Below are 27499 nucleotides of genomic sequence, written 5' to 3'. Positions count from 1 at the left end.
TATAATTTAATTTCATTGTTTCATATATTATTGAATCATCGTGAGATGCTCCCGTTTACAGTTAATTAATAACACCCTTATTAAAATTATTATAAAAAATATATGTATTAAATTTAAAAATTAGAGATGAAACAATTAAGATCCAGGTCAATATTCATACCTCCGGGCTGCAGTGTTCCTAATTCATAAATCCAATATGTCTCATTTTTGGATACTGCTATCCTCATATCCCTACCTCGCCAGTGTGTATCTATTTGATCTATCCCACTAAATGTTAGTAGTGCGGGATTTCTGTTATGGTGTAATCTAAAATGCATAGATGCACTATGTTTTTTATATCCTTTTCTGATGTTGTTTAAGTGTTCTCCTACTCTCGTGTGTTTGATCCCTCGGTGGCGTATGCCACTAGGGATCCACTACATCAGGTAAGTGAGTCTTCTTACCATATAGCACCCGAGGTGACCAGTGAAGGGACACAGTATCGCCAATTCAACATGATATTGCACTGAAGAGACTCTTTCCTGCACTATTGCACTTTTTCCTTCTTCTGTATGATGAATGCTTTATCACAAAAGACATTTCTATACTGATAATTTTTATACTGTTATAATAACGTTTAAGCTGATGGTATTATATAATAGCAATATTTACTAGCTGGTTTTTATGCATATTTAACAATTCTGATTATACATGCACTTTAAGGTTAGCGCAGTTATTTCTTTTTATACATTTGCAATAAGGATTTTATAGTTATTTTAACGTGCAGCTTACCGAGATTAGAAAATCACCAGTGGCGCGAGAGAATTTTTCATACACCAAGGCAGTGAGAAGGAGCATACACAGGGTTTAAATACACTTCCTGCAACCAGCATCAGGTGATGACTGATTGCATGAGATGTTTGCTTCTGACTACTGAGAGACACCCGCTGGTGGACACTGGAACTGCAGCCTATGGATCTGGGAGCTACAGTGCCACCAGCAGGTGAGCGCTTTCCTGACAATAGGTTTGGCACAACCAGGATTTAAGAGCTGATCACCTGGCCAAACTGAGCAATCAGAGGGGGAAGGGCCTTGGTAAAATAGGTGACCAGGGATCCTGTATGGAGACTTGACAAAGTTCCAGAAGGACAACCATCGCTAAAGCCCTCCATCAATCTAAGCTTTATAGCAGAGTGGCTAGGCGGAAACCTCTCCTCGGTGCAAAACACACGAATGCCTGATTGGAGTTTGCAAAAAAAAAAGCATGCAAAGGACTCTGACTGAGTAACTGAGAGGGAAAGCTGAATGGAGCACAGAGTTGTCCTTAATGAAACATGCTCCACAGCGCTCAGGACCTGAGCTGAAGGTTCAACTTCCAACATGAGAATGGTCCTAAGCACAAATCCAAGACGACGCAGGGAGTGGCTTAGGGACAATGCGAATGTCCTAGAGGGGCCCAACCAGAGCCCTGACTTGAACATCTCTGGAGAGACCTGAAAATTGTTGTCCACCGTAGGGTTGCCACCTCATCCCTTTAAACCAGGACACACATTAGTTACACAGGTTCTGTGGCTGATTTAAGGTGGTATTTAAACTCACTTGGTGCCTTATTTGCATTATATTAGGCTATGAACCTGTGTAATAAAGATGTGTCCTGGATTAAAGGGATGAGGTGGCAACCCTAGTCCACCGATGGTCCCTATTCAACCTGACTGAGCTTGAGAGGATTTACAAAGAAGAATGGCAGAAAAAACCCTAGTCCAGGTGTGCAAAGCATATGGCGTCCTACCCAAAAAGACTCTAGGCTGTTTTTTCTGCCAAAGATGCTTCAACAAAGTACTGAGTAAAGGGTCTGAACACTAAAGTACATGTGATATTTCATTTTTTTCGTTTTAATATTTTCACAGACATTCCTAAAATTCAGTTTTTTCCTTTGCCATTATAGAGTAGTGAGTGTAAATTAATGAAGAAAAAAAATAATTTAAACAACTGTATTATCAGGCTGCAACATATCAAAATAGAAAAATGTGAAGGGGCTTTTATAAAACAAAAACAAAAAAGGTGAAGGAGTTTTTTAATACTTAATGCAATGTATAAGTGTCACCTTTAGTTTCATTTACTCTCTGCGCCTGAAACTTTAGCTTGAGTATTGTGAGCCGAAAATCACACAAATAATTAAATATTATAAAAAAAGTTTCCAATTTGACAACTTTCCATTAATTTTAAAAACAAAAACATTTATTTAAAAGGGAAGTAATTACATAATATTAAACATTCTGGCTGCTTAAAAAGATTGTAAAGGTGGGGAATATAGAATATACTACTTGCAAGCAAGAAGGTGCACTGCTTACTTTGTATGGATTTGGGCAGCATCAAAAACCTGCCTAAAGCCACGTTTTTGTAAACTCGTTCAGGCGATTGGACGGTAACATATTTAATTGTCAAAATAATCATTTATTCTGGCCATTGAAATGAATTAACGCTCAAGTGCTAAACATGTGTAGCGTTTTTACATGTTTAGGCACATTAAGCATGTCTTCTGTCAAAACACTGCCCCTCCTGAACGCCTTTGCAGTGAGTTTTTTTTTTTTCTGCCTTAAAATGCCTGTGCATGGACATTTAGAGGAAGGAAAAAAAAAAAACCTCACACTCCTAAAAGTGCGCATATAGCCTTATTATGACAAGGAATACAGTGTAGTTTTAAAAATGTTTGCCATCTATCTGCATCTGGCTGACAGGTTTCCTCTAAATAGATCAGGCACATTGTCACTGTCATTGGGTCTGCCAACTTGGGATGCTATCGAGATAATGTTTGTGTGTTCTGGGCACAGGCCTGATGGAACCCAAGCCAAGTCCACAAACATACAATCTCTGCCTAGCACTACAAAGCAAAGTCATTGTGCAACACTCACATCTTGAATGAAATCAGACAACACAGCAAAGCAAACATAGTGCGAATACGCTGTGCTTAAATCTTTCAATTGTATCCATTTATAGACTTAAATTTAGCAGTTATATTAAAGTGATTTCCCTTGAAGGTGTTTTATTATTATTATTGTATCCAGTTAGGTCTTGTTAACATGGGGAGATTACATCTGAGCAGGGCCATGTTTACCAGCACAGGGATGCACAGGTTTTGCTTGTATCAGCATTCTATAGTCCCGTAGCTGTCATTTGGGACGCAGCAACTGCACGGACACAGCCAATGCACCCAGTATGACATCCGTGCAGGTGCACCTGCACGGATGTCATATTTAAAGCAGTGACTGTGTTCATTCAGCTGCTGTATCCCAATACAAAAATATGAAACTGCCAGCACAGGGATGCATGCAACACTAGTGCATCCACAAGCCGGTAGAACACGGCTCTGCATTGGGCCACGGATATAATTGCCCTGTGCTAACAAGGCCTTGGGCTGAAGATGTAAGGCTGAAGATGTACTGTAAATGTTCCTTGTAGACTATTTTAATAACCTTGATCTTTGCTCTGACTGGCATAGATAATCCATGTATAAGTATTAGTTGTGTATAGTGAAATTAAATGAATGAAAGGTAATTCATGATAGTTTTCTAGGCATCGCTGCATACTGTGGACCATAGTTATGAAGCTGCTGACAATTTCAGGCTCTGTTTCACAACAAGTCTTTACCTTTTTTCCCCAAAATCCCAAAGGGAAGAATCTGATTGATTTTGGGCAACAGTTTCTTTTGGGACAGTTCTTCAGATACCATCTTTAAGGCCTCTTTCACACTGCAGCTTTTTTTTTTTTTACTGAGCTAAAATACAGCCCAATAATTGTAATGTGCCTATGCACACAGGCGCGTAAACGAGCGCCGTGCATTCTCCAGTAAAAACAAAATTTAAAAAAATCTACGTTTTTGGTCAGTAATTTACGCCTCATGCTCGCAAATACGCGTGATTGCTAATTTACATTTAGTACAGAATAAGAACGTGAGAGTTTTCGTGCATTTGTGCAAAAGTACGCACGAAAATGCGCAAACGCATTTGCATGAAAATACGTGCAAAAACATACAAAATAAAACTTCTAAAACAGTAGATGTTCAAACAGGAGTATCGCGTGCAAGAGGCCTACTGACACATATTAGGCCCACTTATGTTTTTTTGCATGATGTTGTGGTTTAAAGGCAATCTATTGTATTGTCCTTTCTAAATGATTTTTTATATGTACACGTAAAAAGAAAATGTGTTGATTTAAATAATGTGTGTTAATATTTAAAAAAATGAATACATTAAAAACATTTCAAGGGAGACTGTCATAATTGATTACTATATACTTTGGCCGAATTACGATCCATCTATGGCTGTTCCTGCTCAAGAGAATTCAGATCTAATGATCGCTTTTCTCAAACTGGAATGTTGGAAATTTTTCATGCAAGCAGCGCATGCAGCCGTTTGGCTGTGGAGTAGTCCCCGCTTTAAGAATACAGTAGCACAGCAGGGAGGCTTCTTCCAACCACCTCACTTTTATGGAGGTAAAGGAATTGTTGATGACCATGAGATCAGTAGTGATTGTTTGCATAATGGTGATCCGGGGCAAATAAAATGGGTTTGCTAGCACCTGGATGTGTATGTCTGTATTGTCATCCTATGGCCAGTGTAGCAGATTTATCAAATCTTCAGCTACCCACTAAAAATAGGTCTACCAGGGTATCTTTAGTATCCTGGCTCTAGGAATAAATAAATGGCAACCAGGTGAAACCAGTTTTGGTTTTGGTTGTACAGAAGCTGAAGTGTACACTAGACATTTTTTTTTCTGCTGCTCCTATGGGCGTTTGGCTTTTTTTTTTTTTTCCTAGCCTCTAAATGCCTCTGCATGTTAGCCTATATATGAACCAATAAGTAGTGCAAACTACTAAGTGTATCTCAACATATTGTGATGTAGTAATCAAAAACCAATAGCATACAATAAAATTCCTAATTATCAGTATATCAAATGCAAAAAGACACACAAATAATAAAAAAAAGTGTACACAGTCCGTGAATATATAAATGTGATTTGATATATAAAAAGTCCAAGAACATGATTTCCAAAACAAGTGCAAATGGCAATAAAAGTGCTCATACTCGCCTCCACCACTGAAATCTGGCTGCTCACCTCATGTTTTGACCCCTGTTTCACCAGCGGGTCAAAACCAGCAGTTCCCCTCGGGGGATATATGCTAATCCTGGGGTGCTGTGCACATTTAAATCCCCTATCTCTCTTACTTTCTCCAACTGACTCAATAAAACCCCGATAGCTATCCACAGGAGCAGGTATATGTAGGAAAGAGATGGCAGAATCTAGTGCTCTCCATATAATAACATGTATTGACCACATAAAATATATACTAAAAACTCTCAAGTGTGGCACTTATAGCAGTGCAGGCTGGAGGAACATGGAAACTTCAGTTTTGTGTAAACTAGATGACCGCGATGTAACGTCAGAACATGGGCTCCACCACCTAAAGGCAGCATGTCTGGGCGTAGACTTCTTCAGTAGGGGTGCCCCTACTGAGAGCACTAGATTCTGACATCTCTTTCCTACATATACCTGCTTCATATACTTGCTCGTGTGGAGAGCTATCGGGGGTTTATTGAGCCAGTTGAAGAAAGTAAGAAAGATAGGGATTTAAACATCCACAGCACCCCAGGATTATCGTATATCCCCTGAGGGAAACTGCTGGTTTTTACCAGCTGGGGAAATGGGTCAAAACGTGAGGTGAGCAGCCAGATTTCACTGGTGGAGGTGAGCACAAGCACTTCTATTGCTATTTGCACTTGTTTTGGAAATCGTGTTCTTGGACTTTTATATATCAAATCGCATTTATATTTTCATGGACTGTTTACCTTTTTTTTTTTTTGTGTTTTTTGCATTTGAAATACTGATAATTAGGAATCCTTATTGTATGCTATTGGTATTTGATTATTACATTACAATATGTTGAGATACACTTAGTAGCGCAGCACTATTTTTTGGTTTATACGTTCTTTTGATGTTGTGATAGCATTTTTAGTGATAGCCACTTGGTGCTTGTTGATGATTTTAGTATTAGGGCTCTTTCACACAGGCAGACCGTTCAGATCCGCCTGTCAGTTTTTTTGGCGGATCTGAACGGTCCCCCCATGCATCTCTATGGGGCATCGGATGTCAGCTGACATCCGATCCGTCAAATCTGGATGGATGGAAACCCTATTTTCCATCCGTCCAGCGGATCAGGTGGGATCGGATGAGAACGGACCGACGGTCCGTTCCCATCCGATTCCCCCATGGAGATGTATGGGGAACTGACAGCTGTGTCTCCGCACACAGCACGGAGAACAGCTGTCATCCTCCTGCTCAGCGGGGGATCGGTGGATCGATCCCCCACTGAGATAAACTGAGTCCGTCCGATGGATGGGCTGTGTGAAAGGGCCCTTACACAAGGATTGCGCTGATTTGATTTTTTGGTTTTCCTGATGTTAGCCTATGTGTTCATGCACAGGTAGGTGTTTAGAGGCAGAAAAAAAAACCTCAGCTCGTACGTTCAGAAGCAGCAGAGTTTTGGCAAAAATAAAACCGCTTGGCGCTCCTAAATACCTGTAAACGTGCCTAAGCGCTAGGTGCATTTAGCGCTTGAGCATTCATTCATTTCAATGGCCAGAATCAATTATTGTCTTGGCAAGTGACGTGCCTAAACACATTACACAAATTTACAAGCAACAAGAGTTTATTCTGCCAAAACTCTGCTGCCTGGAGGAAAGGAGTCTTGGAGAGTTAGCACAACGTCCATGAGGCCCAATGATGAACTGAACTTATGAAAGCTGTGCCCGGAAAAGGCTGGCAGAATTCAAAAGACTAGTCCCCATTATTGCCTGTTGTTTCCCTATAGAGGTGGCCATCTTGGAAGAGTCAGGGTTTTGCTTGCCTATGGAGCCCCAAGTAAGGAGATTGATGAGCAACAAAGTAGTGACTCCACCAAATCTTACCCCAAATCTCAAAACACTAGCAGTCAGAGGTAGCAATACCTTGGCTCTCACATTGCAGATCTACAGCTATAAGGCTTCAGACACCTACGGTTTGAAAACACACTGCTTTTTTTCAGGAGCAATTAAAGATAAGAGGTATATATTTTTAGGGTAGTAATTGTGCACGCTTAACATTTCTAGATGTTCCCTATAACATAGAAAATCTTCAATTTTGAGTTCAGGTTCAGGTTAAGGCCCCGTTCACACTGGGGCGACGCTACTTTGCCAGGCTACCTCATAGGTATTGAAGTCAATGCAGGTCGCTCCGGGTCGCCCCAAAGAAGCTCCGGACCCTTTTTCTAAGTCGGAGCGACTTGTGTCGCTCCTATTAGAACGGGTCCACAGCTTCTCTATGGAAAGCGACCGGTCAGGCGACCAGGTCGCCTGACAGGTCGCCCCAGTGTGAACGGGGGCTAAGAACTGCTGTTACAATAACAAATGTGATGAACGATAACAAACACAAGCTTGCAAGAACATCTTACTGGGCCAAGTCATCTGGCTTGCAACACATTTTCATGTATGCATGTACGTATGTGTGCGTATGTGCATTTTTTTTTTTTTTTTTTATAATTTATTTTTGAGTTTGAAAGATGGTAATCTATCAAATGCTTTGTCTGTTTGGGTGTCTGGTCTCTTTCTCCATCCCTCCAAACACTGCATGTAACACACCATATTCTTTAAAGAACTGGGCACCCTGCATTTCTCCAGCCCCATTTCAGAAAGTAACCACATACAAATCATTTGCTGTTCCATCTTTTATGCTGTTGTACCTCTTCCTAATACTGTATTGGACAGCCAAAGCATGAGTGCTGTGTAAGCAGATGTAGGACCAACTTTCTAGTGTTTTTAATATGTTCACTAGGCCTTTTAGATTCTTGATCTACATTTAATATATTTTCCTTTAGAAATTATTAGTACATGTAGATTAGATTTTTCTTAAACCTAAATGTCTCTTATTTGTCATTTGTCTTCAGATAATTTAGTATGAATAAAGAGTATTATTGATTTCTATTTCCTTTTAGTACCTTAAATAGCATTAAAATGTCAGGAGCCAAAGCAGCATTTTTTATGTAATGTTATATATAGTTTAGAGCATTACCTTCTGAATTCACGTTATTTAACTTACCCTTGTATGTTGTGTTAATTTAGTAGATAATACATTTCTCCTGGTTTTTGTTAGCTATACTGATTTAGCATGTGCCCTAACATAGGGGTGGTGGGGTTGTGAAATGGGATTTAGTAAAATTTTGCATTAGCAATATTTAATTCCTACTTGTGACCCTCACATGTTCCATATATTTTCCTGAAAAACAGCAGTGTTATCATGCAGTCAAGTGCATGACATATACATTCTCTTACTACCTTGTTTTTATACTATATAATAAGTTATTGTTTATTTTATTTATTTAGGATTCACTGCAATAACGGCCACTAATCCCATCTGGCTTATTAAAACACGACTACAGTTAGATGCAAGGTAAGATTGGTAATGGAGCTGCAAATCAATTTTGCCTAAAAACAAAGGCCTCCAAACAGTGGATGATTATAAGCAAAAGTACATGGAAGTGCTGCAGTTCACAAACCAAATATAAGGTTTCTCTCCTGCCATGCAGTGTCTAGGTTGTTGTTCCTAGAAGTCTAACAAATATTCTGTGTGGATAAATTAGTTTTAAATTGTCCACAATGATCAGGGATCCAGTTGCTATTCACCTTTCTGATGCATACATGGAGATTAAAATAAATTTTAAAAAAAATGTCCAAAATGGAGCTCAGATGCAGAACCTTCCGGCTGTCCACTGCCCATGCCTCCTAAGTGCCAAATGATTTTTACAGGCCATCTGAAGCTGCAGCAGGTGATATTCTAGTTAGAGTCTGTAATCTAAACCAGGGGTCTCCAAACTTTATAAACAAAGAGCCAGTTTACTGTCCTTCAAACTTTAGTGGGGCTGAACTGTGGCCAGTGGGGGAAGGAAATGTCCTGGCGTTATTGGGAGTAAACAGTTCACCATTGTTGTTGTTAGGGGGAGTAATGGTGCCCCATTGTTGGTGTCAGTGGGAGGAATAGTGCCCCATCGTTGTTGTCGGTGGGAAGAATAGTGCCCCATTGCCTGTGTCAGTGGCAGGCACTATGCCCCACTGTTGCTGATAGTGGAGGGGGATAATTCCCTAAATGCCGGATAAAAGCAAGCAAAGGGCCGTAGTTTGGGGACCACTGATCTAAATTGATCTAGGCTCTGTTCAGTTTGCTCAAGCATGCTTACAGCATGACCAAGCTCAAGGATGACGTCAACCATACAAAAACTGCTGTGGCTCCTGGATCAAGATACTTCGATTAACTACAATGTAGCCCTTAGGGAGGTTCTGGATCTGGCTTGTAGAATTGCATATCATTTTGTAGGTAAGGCAGCAAAAATATATGTATTTCAGCAGAGTCCAATCCCACATCTTTTCCATGGCTCTGACCACTGCTGATAGCCTTGGTTTTTAAACAGCCACAGACTAACTGGGTGCAACAGTAACTATATCTGCTGCTTCAGTAATTAGACCATTATTCTCTTGCAAATCTCCTTTCTTGTGATATGGCTAGGAAGAAGAGAAAACCACAGTTTTGTGGAATTGGTATGCAAAAAAAAAAAAAAAAAAAAGCAAATTGTATAAATGTTTTTTCTCTTACGTCCTCTGACAGTCCTCTGACAGGCTGACTGAACGGCCTGCGACTGTCAGAGGACTCAGAGAAAAGAATTTTACGGTAAATTCTTACAAAAATTATATTTTTTTTTCCCCCAGCATTGTTATTCCTTGTATGCTAGTTTGTCCCTGCAGTCCTTATGCTTAGTAAACATTTAAATTTGAAAGATGCTGTTGATACCTCTGATACAGTACCAGAGGTGTATTTATTTTCTGCATTTTTCTTCTCTTTGTGTTACTGGTGGGCATGATCACATTTTACTTGCAGCTAAACCTGCTAATGTAGCCTAGCCATTGCAATGTATTGGTTTTATGTGTGGACCAGTATGTACCAATATATATGATTTATTAAGCCCAAAGGGAAGCTGTGTGCAGAAAATTGTTGCAGCTGCTCTGGTTTCAGTTTTCAATAATTCAGAATATTCAGTACTGTGTAGGCCAATTTCTGATTGGTGGTAGTAATCATTCTGTCTCTTGCACTTATAATCTTTGTTCCTAGAATGTCTGCCAGTGGTTATGAGGGGTGCAAATGTTGACTCCATAGAGAATTTTGAAGTAGCTGTTAAAGTGATTCTAAAGGCAAAATCAAAGTAATTCTAGTAATAGTTACATAGTTAGTGATGTTGAAAAAAGACATCAGTCCATCCACTTCAACCTATTATGTGTGTTTGATGTTAACCGTACATTGTATACCCCTTTATGTTGTGGTCGTTAAGGTGCCCGTCTAATAGTGTTTTGAAACTATCGATGCTCCCTGCTAATACCACGGCTTGTGGAAGAGAATTCCACACCCTTACTGCTCTGACAGTAAAGAACCCCCTACGTATTTTAAGATGAAACCGTTTTTCCTCTAGTGTTATTCAGTGGCCACGTGTCTTATTGTATTCCCTTTCTCTGAAAAGTTTGTTCCTTATGCTAGGGTCACCAGTACAATATTTGTACATTGATATCATATCTCCTCTCAAGCGTCTCTTCTCCAGAGAGAATAAGTTCAATGCTTGTAGTCTTTCATCATGGCTGAGTTCCTCCTTTCCCCTAATTATTTTTGTTGCCCTTCTCTGGACTCTCTCCAGTTCCAGCATATCCTTCCTGAGGACCGGTGCCCAGAACTGGACTGCATACTCCAGATGTGGCTGGACCAGAGTCTTGTAAAGTGGGAGAATAATCTATCTATTTCTGGAGTGAATCCCCTTTTTTATACATGCCAGTATTCTGTTGGCTTTGCTTGCAGCTGCTTGGCATTGCATGCCACTGCCGAGCCTGTTGTCCACTAGGTCCCCCAGGTCCTTTTCCATCTTGGCTTCACCCAGAGGTTGACTTCATCAACATAGCATCGAAGTGTTTGTTTTTCTCAGCCCCCCTGTAACTTCGTTTTTTTACCTGTTTACCCTGCTGTTATTTTTTTCCTTTAGCAGCCGAAGCTTTGCAGTAAAAGTGGAAGATAGAGGGTTGAGACAAGCTCTTTACACTGACAAGGGAGACTGATCGCACAAAATCTACCCTTTTTAAAACCCTGACCGCCCCACACTTGTGAATCAGCTCCATTGAAAGCTGGTCAGATTCACATGGTATGTGAATTGTATGCAGTTAAAAACTGAGCCTTAACTGCAATATAGAGTTTCACGATTCTGGATAAAATGAGAATCCCATTTTTTTTTTTTTTGCTTAGAAATAAAGACCACGATTCTTGGCCTAACATCATCTTTCACATTATACAAAAAAATTGTGCTAACTTTACTGTTTGTTTTTTTTTTCTTTTTAATTTTTTACAGTGTATTTTTTTCCCAAAAAATTGCATATGAAACACTGCTACACAAATACAGTGTGACATAAAATATTGCAACCACCAGCATTTTGTTCTGGGGGTTCCAAGTATTTTTCTAGCAAAAAATACAGATTTTTAACTTGTAAGCAACAAGTGTCAGAAAAAGGCTTAGGCCCTGTTAACACCTGAGCGTTTTTTAGCTCACGCTCATCTCTAAAGTCTCAAATCGCCCAACAAGCAAAATCCCATGTTCACATATGAACGTTTTATCGCCTGAAGCAAAACGCCCAAAGATCAAAAAAGTACATGAGCTTCTTATTTGGCAGATTACAAGCGTTTTTGTTACATGTCAATGCCTGCCTCCAAACACCTACAAAAAATACCTGAGAAAACACCTAAAAACGTCTGAAAACTATACACTCAGGTGTGAACGACCTCATTTAGAGACCAAAGTTCAATCCCATTGGTCTAAGGCTACGTTCACATGTAGGCATTTTGGGGCGTTTTTCAGATCTAAGGATCAGCTCAAAAAACACCCAACAAGACAAATCCGATTCATTTTAATGGCCCCTATTCACTTCTGAGCATTCTGACGCCTTGAGCAAAACGCCCGACGCTCCAAAAAGTACATTAGCTTCTTTTTGGGCAGATTACAGGTGTTTTTGCTCCATAGACTTCAATGCAAATGCTGGAAAGGTGATATAGAGCGTTTTGTAGCTGCTGATCTGTTCAAACAGCATCTCTCTACCCAGCTCTCCACCTCTTGTCACGCCTCTGCTTTAGCACATGTTCTGCAAAATGAGGGACAGCACTTTACTTTTGGAAGCTGAAGGCTTCATTGCACTAGTGAGGACAATATCCATGTGTGTACGATGCAAAGAATGTGCATTACAAGAATCGTGTGTATTGGAAGAATTTGTCCTCATGCACAGAACTGGCTGTCGCCGATTAGCGATCACAGGATGGACCCAGTTTTGTCGATCCCTCGCTTCCTCCAGCATCAGAAGTGCAACTGATGCACAAAACAAAAATCTGTATTTGTCGGCCATTTTAAAGACAAAAAGCAGGAAAGCACACAGTAACACAACCTCACACAGACACCAAACACCACCACAAAATCCTGAGGAGGAGGGCCCCTTTTTATGCAAATGTTTTAAAAAATGCTGCTTTTCATTGGTTACCTAAACTCGTATGACTACACAAAAACGCCTGGAAAACGCCTATAAAATAGCAACGCCTAGATGTGAACGTATTCTAAAGTGGGGTACACACTACTAGAAAATCTGCCAAAATTGCCGTCCGAGGTAAAATCGTACGATTTTCAGCTAGTGTTTACACAACTTTCAGCAGCCGATCCCAACATTTTCAACGAAAAAAAACGGAGGTAAAAACACCAAAAATGTTATCGTCCGTCCCCAGCACGACCAATTTTTGTTTGTGTATGCAATATGTCCGCGAAAAATCGGATACGAAAGGCCGCGCATGATCTGAAGTTGCTGACGACCCGGAAGTCTAGGAACAAAAGGTCCCCAAAAAAATCGGACAAGAAATTTCGTGAACATTATGCACTGTCAACTAAAAACTGTAATGAAGGCTGAGCGAGAGAAAAATCAGGGGATATTTTGTCCGTCCGATTTTTGTCAAGTCTGTACGAGCCTTAAGAGCCGGTTCACACTACCGGGACCAGAAAGTCGCCCCATGAAGGAGCGACTTTTTAGCGTGACTTGGAAGAGACTTGTGTACTACTTTGAAGAGACTTAAATGATAGGCGACTTTGTCTGTGGGGAATGCCTGGCTAATCTTTTTTTCTTCTTCCTGGAAAGTCTGATAAGTCGCTTGAAAATAGATAAGGATCCGACTTAGAATGTGCACAAGTCGGATAGAGGTCGCCTTGAAGTAGTACAGGAACCTTTTCTGAAGTCGGAGCGACTTCAGTAGTGCATATTAAGATGGCTCTCCTTCATTTACATTAAATTTATGATGACAAGAGACTTGAGGGCACACAAGTCATGTCCCAAGTCGGAGTAGTGTCAACCAGAACCAAATGATAACTATAAACATGTTTTACAATGTATCTCCCAGGGCTGAGAAATGTTGATACCATTTGCAGAGGCTCTTCTTCTTTTTTTTTTTGACAGCTGTGAATGAGCAGTGAATAGCTCTGCACTGTATGAATCATGGAAATGCCAGATTAAGATCGTGAGGGGGGGATGAATCGAGAACGCAATTTATTTATTTTTTTTAAACGATTAATTGATTAATCGTTCAGCTCTACTGCAATACATCATTTTTCGTTTTTGGGTTTAATACTGCTTTTAACATCTTGTGGACCAACTGCCCCACTGTACATACAAATGGGTCACGCCCCTATTATTCCAAGAGGGTGTACCAGTTTGCCCTCCAGGAACAGTGCACCTGTGCTCGCTCAGAGCTGTGATCGGACACAACGAATCAGAGGCAAAAGGTACAGAGCCGTTGATGGTGGTTCTGTAAAACATGATAGATGTGAACAATCATAGCATCACCGAGTGTAAACACAGGCTGCAGTTAGAAGCCACGTCTCACTTGTTGAATTAAACTAATAATAGTGCAGCACAACCTTCTATTGATAAAAGATCAGTGTGCAAATAAACTGTCTATGCATCGAATAATGTCCATCAAACTCAATCTGTGATTAGAAACACAATCCTAGCTGTGCAACAGAAGTGCTGTATTCCTTAATGTAACAAACGCCAAATGTGCCACACGTGCCTCCACTAATGGCACTTTTCCACTGCAAGTACCGGCTCGGCTCTGCTTGGCCCGGTTTGGTTTTCCACTGCATGGTACCGCATGGTATGGTATTGGAACAGTTCGGTACGGTTTGGTATGGTTTGCTTTTCCACTAAAGTAGTACTAAAGTAAGTGGGTGAGATAACAATGATTCTCTAGCTAGTACTGACAAACAGTTAAGGCTGCATGCAAAGGATTGTTGGATATGGTACCGGTACGGCCCTGTTGGAACCACAACTGAGGTGGTACTGTTTAAGCGAGCCGTACCGTTCGGTTCCATGTAGTGGAAAAGCACGGCCGTACCGCACCAAACCGTTCCTACACCGTACCATGCGGTACCAGCAGTGGAAAAGCACAAAAGCGAGCCGAACCATTCGGTTCCATGCAGTGGAAAAGCGCCATAATAGTGACTACTAGCCGCTCACCTTCAAAATATGACCCCTGAATGAATGAATAAGGTCATTTGCACTTGTCGTCTTCAGGGGTAAAGTTCCAGATGGTGCATGAAACTCCTTTTTATAATCAATCCTCAAGCACGTAGGGACATTCAATAAAAACAAAAGACAGCTATTAGCGTTCTCTGTTTAGAGTTTAATGCTGCTAATGTATAAAATGCCACTTACAAGATAGTGCTAAGAGGAGCGCTCTGCAATTTGGATTCAATACCATCAGTAAGGTGGCCGCAGGATGACGTCATGAATGTGCCTACCTACTGTTAAAATAACACACCCCCTGCCACCTCTATAGAAACTTATAAATAAGTGAATGACAGGTCCTAGAAGCCGCCCGGCGAAGCAGTTATGACCCTGTGAGCTTGGAAATTGCCAGAAATCTTAGACTTACACCCAGGGGACACAATAGATAAAAAAATGTATTAAAAAATTTTAAGTAAAGGAAAAAAAAATACTTTAAATCTCACTTTCTTTTTCGTTCATTGACAGACACAGCTCCATATCTTCTTTGACTTTGGGGTTATGCTGCTTTCCATAGGAGTTGGACTAGGTGGAAACAAAACTTGACTTTTTTTCTGCCTAGTCAGGATTAAGGACCTGGTTCCCTGCTGGGATCTGCGGGCCTGGCGCTTTTTTCCTTTTTTAAATGGAATTTTTTATTTTGTTATTTTCTGTTCCTGTAAGAACTACAATCAACTGCCGGACTGGGCAACACACTGGATATCCTAGATTCTTATGGTCTTTCCAGTCTGGCAAGCGAGCACGACCCAACTTTTAGCGCCACCCTAGGTTTGCCGCGAATGGCCCCACTGGACGGGGGCTTGCCGGCGAGTGAAACACCTTGCGAGGATGTATAGCCCTTGTTGCCATAATGGTCACGACCAGAGTCGAAGCGCACCTCTGGCTGCCGCACCCCCATTCAAAGATGGCACGGTGGACTGTCAGGAGTAGTGTCCTCTGTTCCCAGGTGTGGGGAGTAGTGTCCCCCCTCTCCTTTGGGGGTATGCTGGGGTAGATGCGGACCCTTCCTCGGGTCCCTTCTGTGCCCTTCCTTCCCTCATGGTTCCCCCCTCGCTAGCGGGGTTCACCTGTACTGTTCGCCCTCTCCTGTACTGGTCGCCACTCCTGTATGGGGTGTTATTGGTGATGGGCTGGAGGGAGGTGGGAGCGCGCCGCCGGCGACTCGTTTCCAGATGCTGCTGTGGTGAATGGCTGCACGGGGGGGTCCATGTGAGGGCCACAGTGGACTACAAGTACCTGTAGGGCCGGTCTGGATCCTTGGTACTGCGCTGAACTGCCTTTTTGTTGTGGATGGCTGTGTACAGCCTCGGCGGCAATGTTTGTGTAGTCCAGCGGCCATGCTTTTAGAGTTTCCCATTAAAGTTAATGCGGCAGCCATTTTCTTGTAGCCTGTGGAGCAGTGATGCAGCGGTGGGCCTCTAGTGGCAGTGACTGCCCTTCCTCTTCTTTTCTGATCGCAACATGTCAAGCAGCTTGGTGCTCTGTATCCAGATCTGAATAGGTGGTGGTGTGTCCCTGCGGGTATACAGCTTCTTCTGCTATAGCAGCGCCGCTGGTGCACTGGGATTTGCAGTCCCACAGCAGTAGCGGTGTGAGGGTTTTTTTTTGTTTTGTTTTTTAAAAAAAAAAGTTTTTCCTTGCATATTAAAGGCGGCCTCCGAATAAACCATGAAGTCCCTGGAGCAGATATCACCACCTGACCCACTCTCAGAAGCTGCAGTACCCTCTGGGTCTTAGTCTGCCCTGGCGGTCATGACGGCAGTCCTGCAGTCACTTGTGTCAAAAGTTGATATGGCCCTGCAAAAGTGGACTGGCAAGAAGCGCCCCCCCGCTTTCAACTGTATCCTCTGCCTTCTCAGAGTCTGAGGTGAATTTGGCCGCTGCGGATGCGAGTCAACCCACTGGGTCTGCTTCAATGCACCTCGAGTGCACTGATAGTGAGAATGAATCCACTTCTACTATGGCCGCGCATAAAAAAGGCGCTTGTGGAGGCACTGATTGCAATTTTAAAATTAGAGGACACAGCTGCTGCTGTGTCGGCTGCGCCGGTGCAATTTTGCACCCGTAGGTCATCCATGGGGACTATGGTGTTCCCCTTTTCCTGCCTATTTTGACAAGATTGTCGCTAGTCAGTGGGTGTTCCCAAAATGCATGGTTGAAATACATAAGCGTTTCGCTAGGAGGTATCCCTTTAAGGAGTCTCTTTTAAAGAAGCTGATGGTTCCCCCAGTGGTGAACTCTCAGGTCTCCAGATTGAATAAGGCCATGCTTTTTCCGGTGGAGAATTTCCCGTCTTAAGGACCCTGTGGACAAGAGAGCTGAGGCTCTGGTCCAATATCTCTTCACCATGGCGGGTTCGATTTTGAGGCCTTTGTTTGCTATCACCTTGGTGTCCCAGTTCTTAACGGAATGGGCGAGGCTCCTTTGCCAGGATCTGGAAGGGGATCAACATCCTCCTGAGCTGACCCTTCTCCGCATGATATGGTTGAAGTACTGGTCGGCTGACCAGGCTTCCAAAGAAGTGCTGACTGACCTTCCCTTTGCAGGAGAAGGTGCTTCTATGCAAGAGATCATTAAGGGTCTCACGGGAGGTAAGAGTACTCTGCTTCCACAGGTTTCCAAGAGCAAAGAGCCTCGTTGTAAATGTGGTCCTTTCTTCTCGGATCACAAACGGCCCTTTCGCCCTGCGGGATTGCAGGACAAGGAACAAAAGTCCACCCATCACTTCACAGGGGGTTCCAAGAGTCCCTGGGCTTGTAAGTCAAAAGTGGGATCCGCAGACAAGCCCTCCTCTGCCTGAAGGGGCGCCCTCACCTATATCTGGGGGGGGGGGACGTCTTCGCTTCTTTCCTAACCCATAGACCTCTCTTATTCAAGACAAATGAATCCACAAGTTGATTCGGTCCAGTTACAAGATTGAGTTTTGGCCCTTGCCTCCAGCAAAGTTCTTTCCTTCCAACTTGCGCCTGTCCCCGGATTGGCTGAAGGGCCTTTTATGGGACGGTGCAGGATCTGCTAGCACAGAGAGTAATTGTTCAGGAGTTGGAAGGTTTTCAGGTATTTTATTCAAATCTATTTACTGTTCCAAGAAAGAAAGGCAAGGTCCATCCGATCTTGGATCTCAAGGCCCTGAATCGCTTTGTGTGGGTTCAGAAGTTTCGGATAGAGTTCATTCGCACAGTGGTGGAATCCCTTCATCAAGAGGATTTTGTGGCCTCTCTCGATATCAAGGATGCTTACCTCCATATCCCAACACATGTAGGGCATCAGCGTTTTCTTAGTTTTGCCGTTGGAGAGGAACATTATCAATTCATGGCGTTACCGTTTTGGTCTCGCCTCAGCTCCCCAGGTGTTCACAAACGTTTTGGCCCCGGTGTTAGCCTTGCTCAAGCAGAGGGGATCGTTGTACTGGGATACCTGGATGATCTCCTTGTGCAAGCAGTGTCTCCGTCTGTCCTAAAAGACGATCTGGACATTAATGTGCAAACTCTGCTAGAGTTCGGCTGGGCGATCAGGCTTTGGATTCAGGCGATTGAAAATTGGCAGGCGGACTGCCTCAGTCAATAGGGCCTGAGTCCCGGCGAATGGTCTCTTCATCCGGAAGCGTTTCGACAGCTGTGTCTCCGGTTGGGGACTCCGGATGTGGATCTGTGGGCCTCTCGTCTCAACCGGAAGGTTCAGAGGTTTGTTGCAAGATCTCGGGATCCTTTGGCCGACGTCCCCAAAGCTCTGGTGGCCCCTTGGGGGTCAGTATCGTCTTATTTACGCTTTTCCTCCACTTACAGCTTCTGCCGAGGCTTCTGCGCAGAATCAAGGCAGAAGGAATTCCAATCATTCTGGGAGGCTCCAGACTGGCCTCGCCGGTCTTGGTACGCCGGCCTTGTGAGGCTGGTAGCCAATGTTCCTTGGAGACTCCCTCTGAGAAGATCTTTTGTCTCAAGGGCAGATATTCCATCCTGCTTTACAGTCACTGGCTTTAACTTTTAACTTTAGCTATTGAAAGCCAGGTACTGAAGTATAGAGCGTTGTCTGATTCAGGGATTCCTGCTCTCTTAAAGGCTATAAAATCTACTTTTAGGAAGAGTTATCATAGAGTTTTTGGAGGGCGTACATTTCTTGGTGTGAGTCTCAGTGGGGCTTCTCCCCATTCCTTTTCGGTGTCCCGTCTACTGGAGTTTCTAAAACAAGGTGTAGATAATCGTTTGGCTCTTTGCACCATCAAGGGCCAGATTTGTGCTTTGGCAAATTTTTTTCCAACAGCCATTAGCTGCAAATTTTTTGGTTTACTTTCGTCCAGGGGGTTTGCCACTTGGCTCCTCCGGTAAGGTCTCTGTTACCTCCTTGGGACCTCAATTTGATACTGTTAGTTCTTCAAAAACCGCCTTTTGAAAATATTTGAACTTCCTCTGCTTACTCTGTCACAGAAGGTAGCCTTTTTGGGTGGCTATTATTTTGGGTTGCACGCAGGGTGTCGGAACTGGCTCTGTTGTCCTGTCGGTCACCTTAGCTGGTGGTTTACAAGAACAAAGTGGTGCTACGTCCCTGTCAGTTGTTCCTTCCTAGGGTTGTCTCTGGTTTTCACTTGAATGAAGACATTGTGTTGCCTTCCTTGTGCCCTAAGCCAACACATCCTAATGAAATTGCCTTGCATTCCCTGAATGTGGTTTGGACAATCGGGGTGTACCTGGCGGCGACTCGATTTTTAAAATCGGATTATTTTTTTTGTCCTTACATATGGATCTTGTAAAGGGCAGGCCACGTCTGCTGTGACCATTTCTAGATGGATCAGACAGATGGTGGTACAGGCCTGTTCCATCAGAGGTCCGGTTCCTCCTTTCCCTGTTAAGGTGCATTCTTCAAGGACGCTTAGTGCCTCCTGGGCCTTCCGTCATCAGGCGTCAGTGGTCTAGGTGTGCAAGGTCCATGGTCGTCTGTGCATACATTCACAAAGTTTTATAAGGTGGATGTACTTTCATCTGCGGATGCTGAGTTCGGCTGCAAAGTTTTGCAGGCTGCTGTTGCAGTGGCTCTTGACGGTTTATTTTTTTCTTGTTGTTGAGCTCCAGTTGTTTCTGGTTGAGCTCTTGGTTTACCTGGTTGGCTATGTTTACCCCTTTTGGGAATTCTGTGTATTGCTGTTTCCCACCCCTCATGTTGACACTGCTTTGGGACGTCCCCAGGGTCAAAGCAGATATGGAGCTGTGTCTGTCAATGAACGAAAGAGAAAACTGGATTTCTTTCATTCACTGACGGACACAGCTCTATTTCTTAGCTCCTTGGACTTATGCTGCTCTCTCTTAAGGAGTAGGACTAGATAGAAACAATTTTGGCCTTGTCCCTGAGGCAGTCCCAGGAGGGGTATATTCTCACTTTCTGCTATAGGACTATAGTTTTTTTTTTTCCTGCCTAGTCAGGAGTAAGGACCTGGCTTCCTGCTGGAATCTGCAGTCCTGGAATTTTTTTCTTTTTTAAATGGAGTTTTTTTTTTTCTTCTTTTGCTATTTTCTGTTCCTGTGTGAACTACAATCAATTCCGTTCCTGTGTGAATTGCAATCAACAGCCGGACTGGGCCAACTATTAGCTCCATGCTTGGTTAGCCGCGACATAGCCCCACTGGACGGGGGCTGGCCCACGAGTGAAACACCTTGCGAGGGCGCAAAGCCCTGGTGCTGACAATGATCACGACCAGAGTCACAACGTACCTCTGGCCGCAGTACCCCCATTCCAAGATGGCGCTGTGGTCTGCCAGAAGCTGTGCCCGCTTGGTTCCCAGATATTGTGTCATTCCCCCCCCCCTCTTTTCTCTGGGGAATGCTGGGGTGGACGCAGGCCCTTCTTCGGGTTGATGGGTTCCTCATGTGCACTCCCTTCCTCATGATCCCCCCCCCTTTTTTTTCACTTGCGGGGTTCCCCTGTAATGGTTGTCCTCACCTACCCCCCCCCCCATCCCCCTTGGAGTGTACAGTTGTTTCTGGGTGAGGATTGTCCCTGTTTGGTGATGGGCTGTTCTGTGCCGGGGGTCCCTGTGGGGGCTCCCCCCTTGTTGGACTACACGTTCCTCAGGGTCCTGGTTACCGTGTGGCACCGCCATTTTGTTGTGTATGGCTGTGTTCGGTCTTGGCGGCCATGTGTGTGTAGTCTGGCAGCCATGTTTTTGGATTTTCTTATTGTAATCAATGTAGGGGCCATTTGCTTGAAGTCTGGAGCGGTGACGTGCGGCAGGGTTCTCTAGTGACCGTTTTAGCGCTTCCTTTTCCTTTCTGATCGCAGCAGGACAGGCAGTTTGGCGCTCTGTATTCTGTTCTGAGTGTAGGGTGGTGAGTCCCTGCGGGTAAACAGCCCTCTTCTCTGCTATAGCAGCGCAGCTGGTGTGCTAATCCTTGTAGTACCGGTGTAAAGGGGGCTTTTTAGCAAAAATAAAAAATATATTTATATATTTTTTTTTTTGTACACGGTGCGACCTCTATTTTAGCGAGTATCACCACCTGACCCACTCTCAGAAGCTGCGGGACCCTCTGGGTCTCAGTCTGCCATGGCAGCAATGACGGCGGCCCTGCAGTCACTTGTGTCAAGCATTGATGTGTGGACCCTGTGGACAAGAGCTGAGGCTCTGGTCCGATACCTTTTCACCGTGACAGGTTCGATTTTTAGGCCGGTGTTTGCGATCACCTTGGTATCTCAGACTTTGACGGAATGGGCAAAACTGTTACGCCAGGATCTGGAAGGGCATCCACATCCTCCTGAGCTGGCGGATCAGTTGATTCAGGGGCTACAGTACATCTGTGATGCATCCTTGGATGCGGCCCCTTTGGCTGGCAGAGCATCTGTGATGGCGGTGATCCTTCGCCGCATGATATGGTTGAAGTACTGGTTGGCCAACCAGACTTCTAAATAGGTATTGACAGATCTCCTTTTTGTAGGAGACCATTTTGGTCAGGGCCTCTATGGAGGAGATTATTAAAGGTCTTACGGGAGGTAAGAGTACTTTGCTTCCAGAGGTTGCTAAGGGCAAGGAACCTCATCGTAAGCGTGGTCTTCTTTTCTCGGCCCTGTCGTCTGACTGGATCGCAGGACAAGGGATCAAGATCCACCCGTACCTTTTGAAGGCAGCTCCAAGAGACCCTGGACTGGTAAGTCTAAAGCGGGCTCTGTTGGTTCCACAGGCAAGCCTTCCTCAAATCGAAGGGGCGCCCTCACCCGTATCATCTGGGGTGGGAGGACGTCTTTGTTTCTTTCCAGATCCGTGGACCTTGCACCCGTGGACCTTGCTCATTCAGGACAAATGGGTCCATGAGTTGATTCGGTTAGGTTAAATTTTGGTCCTTGCCTCCAGCAAGGTTATTTCCTTCCAACCTATGCCTGTCTCACGATCGGCTGCAGGACCTTTTGGCACAAGGAGTCGTTGTGCTGATTCCAGAGTCCAGAACATTTTCAAGGCTTTTATTCAAATCTGTTTACTGTTCCCAGGAAGGAAGGCAAGGCCTGCCCGATCTTGGACCTCAAGGCTCCGAACCACTTTGTGCGGGTTCAGAAATTTCGGATGTAGTCCATTCGCATGGTAGTGGCATTCCTCCATTACGGTCGCTGGCTTTAATGGCTTGGCTATTGAAAGCCAGGTGCTGGACAGAGGGCTGTCGGAGTCAGTGATTCCTACGCTGTTGAAAGCTAGGAAATCTACTTCCAGGAAGGTTTATCATAGCGTTTGAAGGGCATACATTACTTGATGTGAGTCTCAGAGGGGGGGGGGGGGGTTCTCCCTGTTCCTTTACTGTGTCTCCTCTACTAGACTTTCTGCAACTAGGTGTAGATCAATGTTTGGCTCTGGACAACATCACGGGCAAGATTTCCACCTTGCCTATATTTTTTCAAAGGCCGTTGGCTGCGAATAACCTTGGTTCACACTTTTGTGCAGGGGGTTAGCCACCTGGCTCCTCCGGTGAGATCCCTGGTACCTCCGTGGGATCTCAATATGGTACTGTCGGTACTTCAAAAGCTTCCTTTTGAAAATATTTGTGAACTTCCTCTGCTCACCTTGACACAAAAGGTGTCTACTACTTCTTCCTTTTTGGTGGCTATTACTTCTGCATGTAGGGTGTCGGAGTTGACTGCGTTGTCCTGTCGGTCACCTTACCTGGTGGTTCACAGGGACAATGTGGTGTTACAACCCGTTCAGGCGTTCCTTCCTAAGGTCGTCTCGGGGTTTCATTTAAATGAGGACATTGTGTTGCCATCTTTGTGCCCTAAGCTGAAACATCCTAAAGAAATTGCCTTCCACTCCTTGGATGTGGTTCGGGCAATCATAGTGTACCTAGCAGCGACTGAGTCCATTCATAAATCCGATTCTTTGTCATTACGGATGGATCTCGTAAGGGGCAGGCCGCACCTGCTGTGACCATTTTCAGATGGATCAGGCAGACGGTGGTCCAGGCGTATTCTATTAAGGGTCAGGTTCCGCCTTTCCCTGTCAAAGCGCATTCTACAAAGGCGCTTGGTGCCTCCTGGGCCTTCCGTCATCAGGCGTCAGTGGTTCAGGTGTGTAAGGCAGCTACGTGGTCATCTGTACACACATTCACATCGTTTTATAAGGTGGATGTCCTTGCATTTTCGGATGCTGCATTCAGCTGCAAAGTTTTCCTGGTGGTGAGCTCCAGTTTTTCCTGATTGAGCTCCTGGTTTACCTGGCTGGCTATGTTTAGCCCTTGTTGGGAATTATATCTGTTGTTTTTTTTTTTTTTTTTTTCCCACCCCTCATATTGACACTGCTTTGGGACATCCTAAGGGTCTAAGAAGATATGGAGCTGCGTCCGTCCATGAACTGGATTTTTGTCTTACTGTAAAATCTTTTTCTCTGAGGTTCACTGATGGATACAGCACCCGTCCCTCTGTTGGGTTGAGTATTTTTGTGACACTGCTTGTTACAAACTGAAGTCTTATAGCAGGAAGTGAGGGTATACCCCCTGGGACTGCCTCAGGGGCGTAGCCAAATTTTTTTTTCACGTAGTCCTACTCTTGAAGAGAGCAGCATAACCCCAGGGTCAAAGAAGATATGGAGCTGTGCCTGTCAATGAACATTAGAGAAAAGGATTTTACAGTAAGACAAAAATCCATTTTTTTGTCTTGTGATTTAGGAAGCACAGTTTCCTCTTACAGATCAATTGGTATTTGAGAGGAAAGAAAGCCTCCTGACCACCAACCAGCACCAGTGCAATACAGTACAGTGTCAACATTATAAACCCCATTCACCCCTCTACCATATTTCCTATCCTTTCTCTAATCTTACCTCCCTTATCCTGCACACTACATTAACGCCATCATCTCCATCCCCCACTGTATGTGACATCACTTATACACACCAACAACTTTTTTTCTATTCGTTTATATACTGTCTTCACTGGGTTATTTACTTTGCTTATTATCAATGTAGTGTTCTTAGTGTAATCTTGTAGTTTCACTTTTATGTTGTGCAGTTATTGTAACAGATCATTAATGAGACCTACACTTTAAATCTTTCTTATCTTTCCAGAAACCGAGGTGAAAGACGAATGAGCGCTTTGGAATGCATCCGCAAGGTGTACAGCACAGATGGCTTTAAAGGTTTTTACAGGGGCATGTCTGCTTCTTACGCCGGCATCTCTGAAACTGTTATCCACTTTGTTATTTATGAAAGTATTAAACGGAGACTGCTGGAATATAAGACTGCAACAGCCATGGATGCTGAGGATGAGTCTACAAAAGAGGCTTCTGATTTTGTTGGACTAATGTTGGCGGCAGCAACTTCCAAGACATGTGCCACCTCTATAGCATACCCACATGGTACATAAAGTTTGTATATATTTTGTATTTCTACTTTTGACTATTTTGTCTGTTTAAACATGGTCACTTAGAGGCTGATTGCAGTCAGACCATTCGCTGCATTTTTTATACTATAAATAAACATACTAAATATTCATACTGCACTGATATTTATTTAGGTGGTTATAGGCTTTGCTTTAGGTACAAGTTTCCATTTAATTTTTTTTTTTTTTCCTTTTTGATGGTTAGATAATGAACACAAACTATTGTCTATTACATATAGCACTCCCTTAGGTTTTTATGTCAGGTTTAAAAGAGCAGCCTTGAGAAAAATGACCCCATGAACTACATAATGCAACCCAGGAACCCTTGCCGCTGAGTTAGAAAGCATATTCACTTTACCTATAATTCTGTGTTGAGGACCTTTTCTTTCATCCTGCAGTATATGTGGTTGGGGATGGCTGGGCTGAGAGCAAAAAGCAGCCAAGCCATGAAACGCCACTTTTTTCATTGGCCATTGAAAAAAATATTTCAGCATCCATGGGATATTGCTATCAAGTCAACCAGTTGTACAGGATATGAATGCCAGGTTGAAACTCCATGCAGTGACTTTGTCTTCATTGTTGGCTGGACATACACTTAGCCACTTGCCTCGCCTAACTGCAAGTTTACTGTAGCTGTTGGTAATCCCGGAAGCGATCTGGTCCAGCAGATGGCTGGGCAGGAAGTCAATTGGCTGGGCAAGATGGCTCTCACTTGGCTCTATGCCTTTGGGGGACCAGAGCGACACCCGACATCCCTTCCGATTCTGATATTTGATGACCAACATTAAATTTGTTTTTTTCCAATCTTGCCCTTTATAGGCCTCCCAAGCTTTTTATAAAAATTTGAACATCTTTGGGGTGGTCCTATCTAACCCCCAAATATCGATGAGGTTGCAAGATTATTAATTGCTTTTGAAATATAGATTCGAAAACCTAAAAATTATTCTCTATGTTGAGGTTCCAAAAAAGTAGTAGATTAGGTAAGGTGTTTTTTTTTTTTTTTTTTTTTTTTTTTTTTTTTTTTGAGAAACTACTCAATCCTTGTTAAGAAGGTATATATTTTGTTATTTTTTTATTCTAACTTCTATGTATTTTGTTACTGATATTTTTTTTTTTCCTGTGTGTGTTTTGTTTCCAGAGGTTGTACGGACAAGGCTACGTGAGGAAGGCACAAAATACAGATCCTTCTTCCAAACGCTGTCTCTGGTGGTGAGAGAAGAAGGCTATGGTTCCTTGTACCGTGGCCTCACAACGCACCTGGTTAGACAAATCCCCAACACAGCTATAATGATGTCAACCTACGAAGTGGTTGTCTATTTGCTAAATGGATAGCAGCCCAGCGTGCTTTATTGTCTGTAAAGAAAATGGGTGACCAAAGAATTGAAAGTGGACCAGGGAGCACCTAGAGAAGAATAGTGATGGTGACAACCAGAAAGACTCAGTGTAACCATCATAGAATGTATGGATAGCTGCTGCTGAATGTGCTCCTGCCACCTTCATTGCATGTGGTCTTTGGCCACTCATGAGATGGAATTGAGAGGGGGTCATAATGGGCAACATCATGCATTTCACAGCTGTCATTTCCCTCCTAAATGGTATTGTCCATTAGGCTGTGAAAAGCTTGACACTAATAGGATGACAAACACAAAGCTGTGCTATTCTGTTTTACAGTGTACAGATGGCGTAAGCCATCCTGTATTTCCTCTGTATACTGTAAAGCGCACAGTATACCCAACACATATTCCCTACACATCTTTTCTGCTGTGTCTCTGGCTGAACTTGAAGTTAATGTAGAAGGATCCCATTATTTGATGCGTGTTATATTAACAAGTACCTGGATGATGTACAGTTTTTCTTGTTTTTTTTTTTTTTTCTTTCATTTTTTATTTTAAACAAGCTGCTGTTTATTCATCAGCTTTACATGTGCACTTGTTTCCCATGACCAAAGTAAGGCCATCTTGGTTTTCAGGTTATGTATTACATCAGAATCTGCCACACCAAATACTTGATTCCAGTCTATAGTTCTACCTATGTACTGAAAGTCATGCTACGCTTCCTGTTTGTTGAAGAATATTTATATACTGTGAAATTTTGCAAAAGGACAGTTGACCAGGCAAAGCCTTCTGGTATCGGGTTGCACAAGCATTTTTTTTGCACCTACTATTATATTGTAGCGCACAAATACCATTTGGACTTTTAATGGTCATAGAAGCTTCTTGGTGCTCAAGATATCATGACGCTTTCTAACACATTGCATTGTGCCCCCTCGCATTAGCGAGGGCTCAAGTTATTTGCTTCCTTTTTCAAATTTGTACAGTTCAATTTAAGCTATTTAGCCTATATAGCCACTCCATAAAAGTAGTTAAAAGAACCAGAATTATATCTAAAATGCAAAGTATCCTGAAAAAACTGAAGAGCCATCTGTTTTGTGATTAAGTTGAATAAAATGTATGTGTAAAATGTGCTTTCCTATGAAAAAGAAAAAAAAAACGCAAAAAGAAATATTTTATATAGTGCGTGTGGTGTATTTTTTGTTTGTTTTTTGGGGGGAAGCAATATTCCATCTCGCTTCAAGTCTATAGTTCAGCCAACTGTCTATCGGAGCAAGTCTCTCCTCCAGGAGATGAAAAGGTACACATGCTGGCTTAAAGCAGGGGAGGAGAGTTGGTTTTTCAGCTGTTCTGGTACAAGTCATTGGCTTGCAGGACTTGCTGAGACTTTCAGTTCAGCAGCAGCTGGAAAGGATTGGACTTTGAAGTGTGATAAGCCCATACAGCACTTTTTTCCTCTAAGATTTGGAGAGCAGTAAAGGTCTACCACCTTGGGCATCCAGCAGATTATAGTATCCATATTGTATATGTGGGCTTTTTTTATCAGAGAAGGTTGATGTAGCAACAATCTGATGGTCAAATGATACAAGTCAGAGAGGTAAGCCCCAGTTAAACAAAATTTCTAAATCCACGGTTGACAGCGGGTAGTGCT

At 43.2% G+C, this 27499-nt stretch overlaps 1 protein-coding gene across 1 annotated transcript in view; it reads left to right on the top strand.

Annotated features, from left to right (window-relative positions):
* Positions 1-26606, top strand: part of SLC25A36 (solute carrier family 25 member 36) — a 111241-nt gene extending 84635 nt beyond the window's left edge. The window contains exons 5-7 of the mRNA XM_082249534.1: positions 8394-8460; positions 24205-24494; positions 25656-26606. Coding sequence (XP_082105660.1) covers positions 8394-8460; positions 24205-24494; positions 25656-25849 — 551 coding nt within the window. The 3' untranslated portion in view covers positions 25850-26606. The remainder of the gene's footprint in view (positions 1-8393; positions 8461-24204; positions 24495-25655) is intronic.
* The last annotated feature ends 893 nt before the right edge of the window (positions 26607-27499 follow it).

Source organism: Pelophylax lessonae, assembly GCF_965119305.1.
Source record: "Pelophylax lessonae genome assembly, chromosome: 3".
NCBI classification, from domain to species: Eukaryota; Metazoa; Chordata; class Amphibia; order Anura; family Ranidae; genus Pelophylax; species Pelophylax lessonae.
The sequence above is the reverse complement of the archived record's forward strand: the minus strand, read 5'-3'. Positions and strand labels throughout refer to the sequence as shown.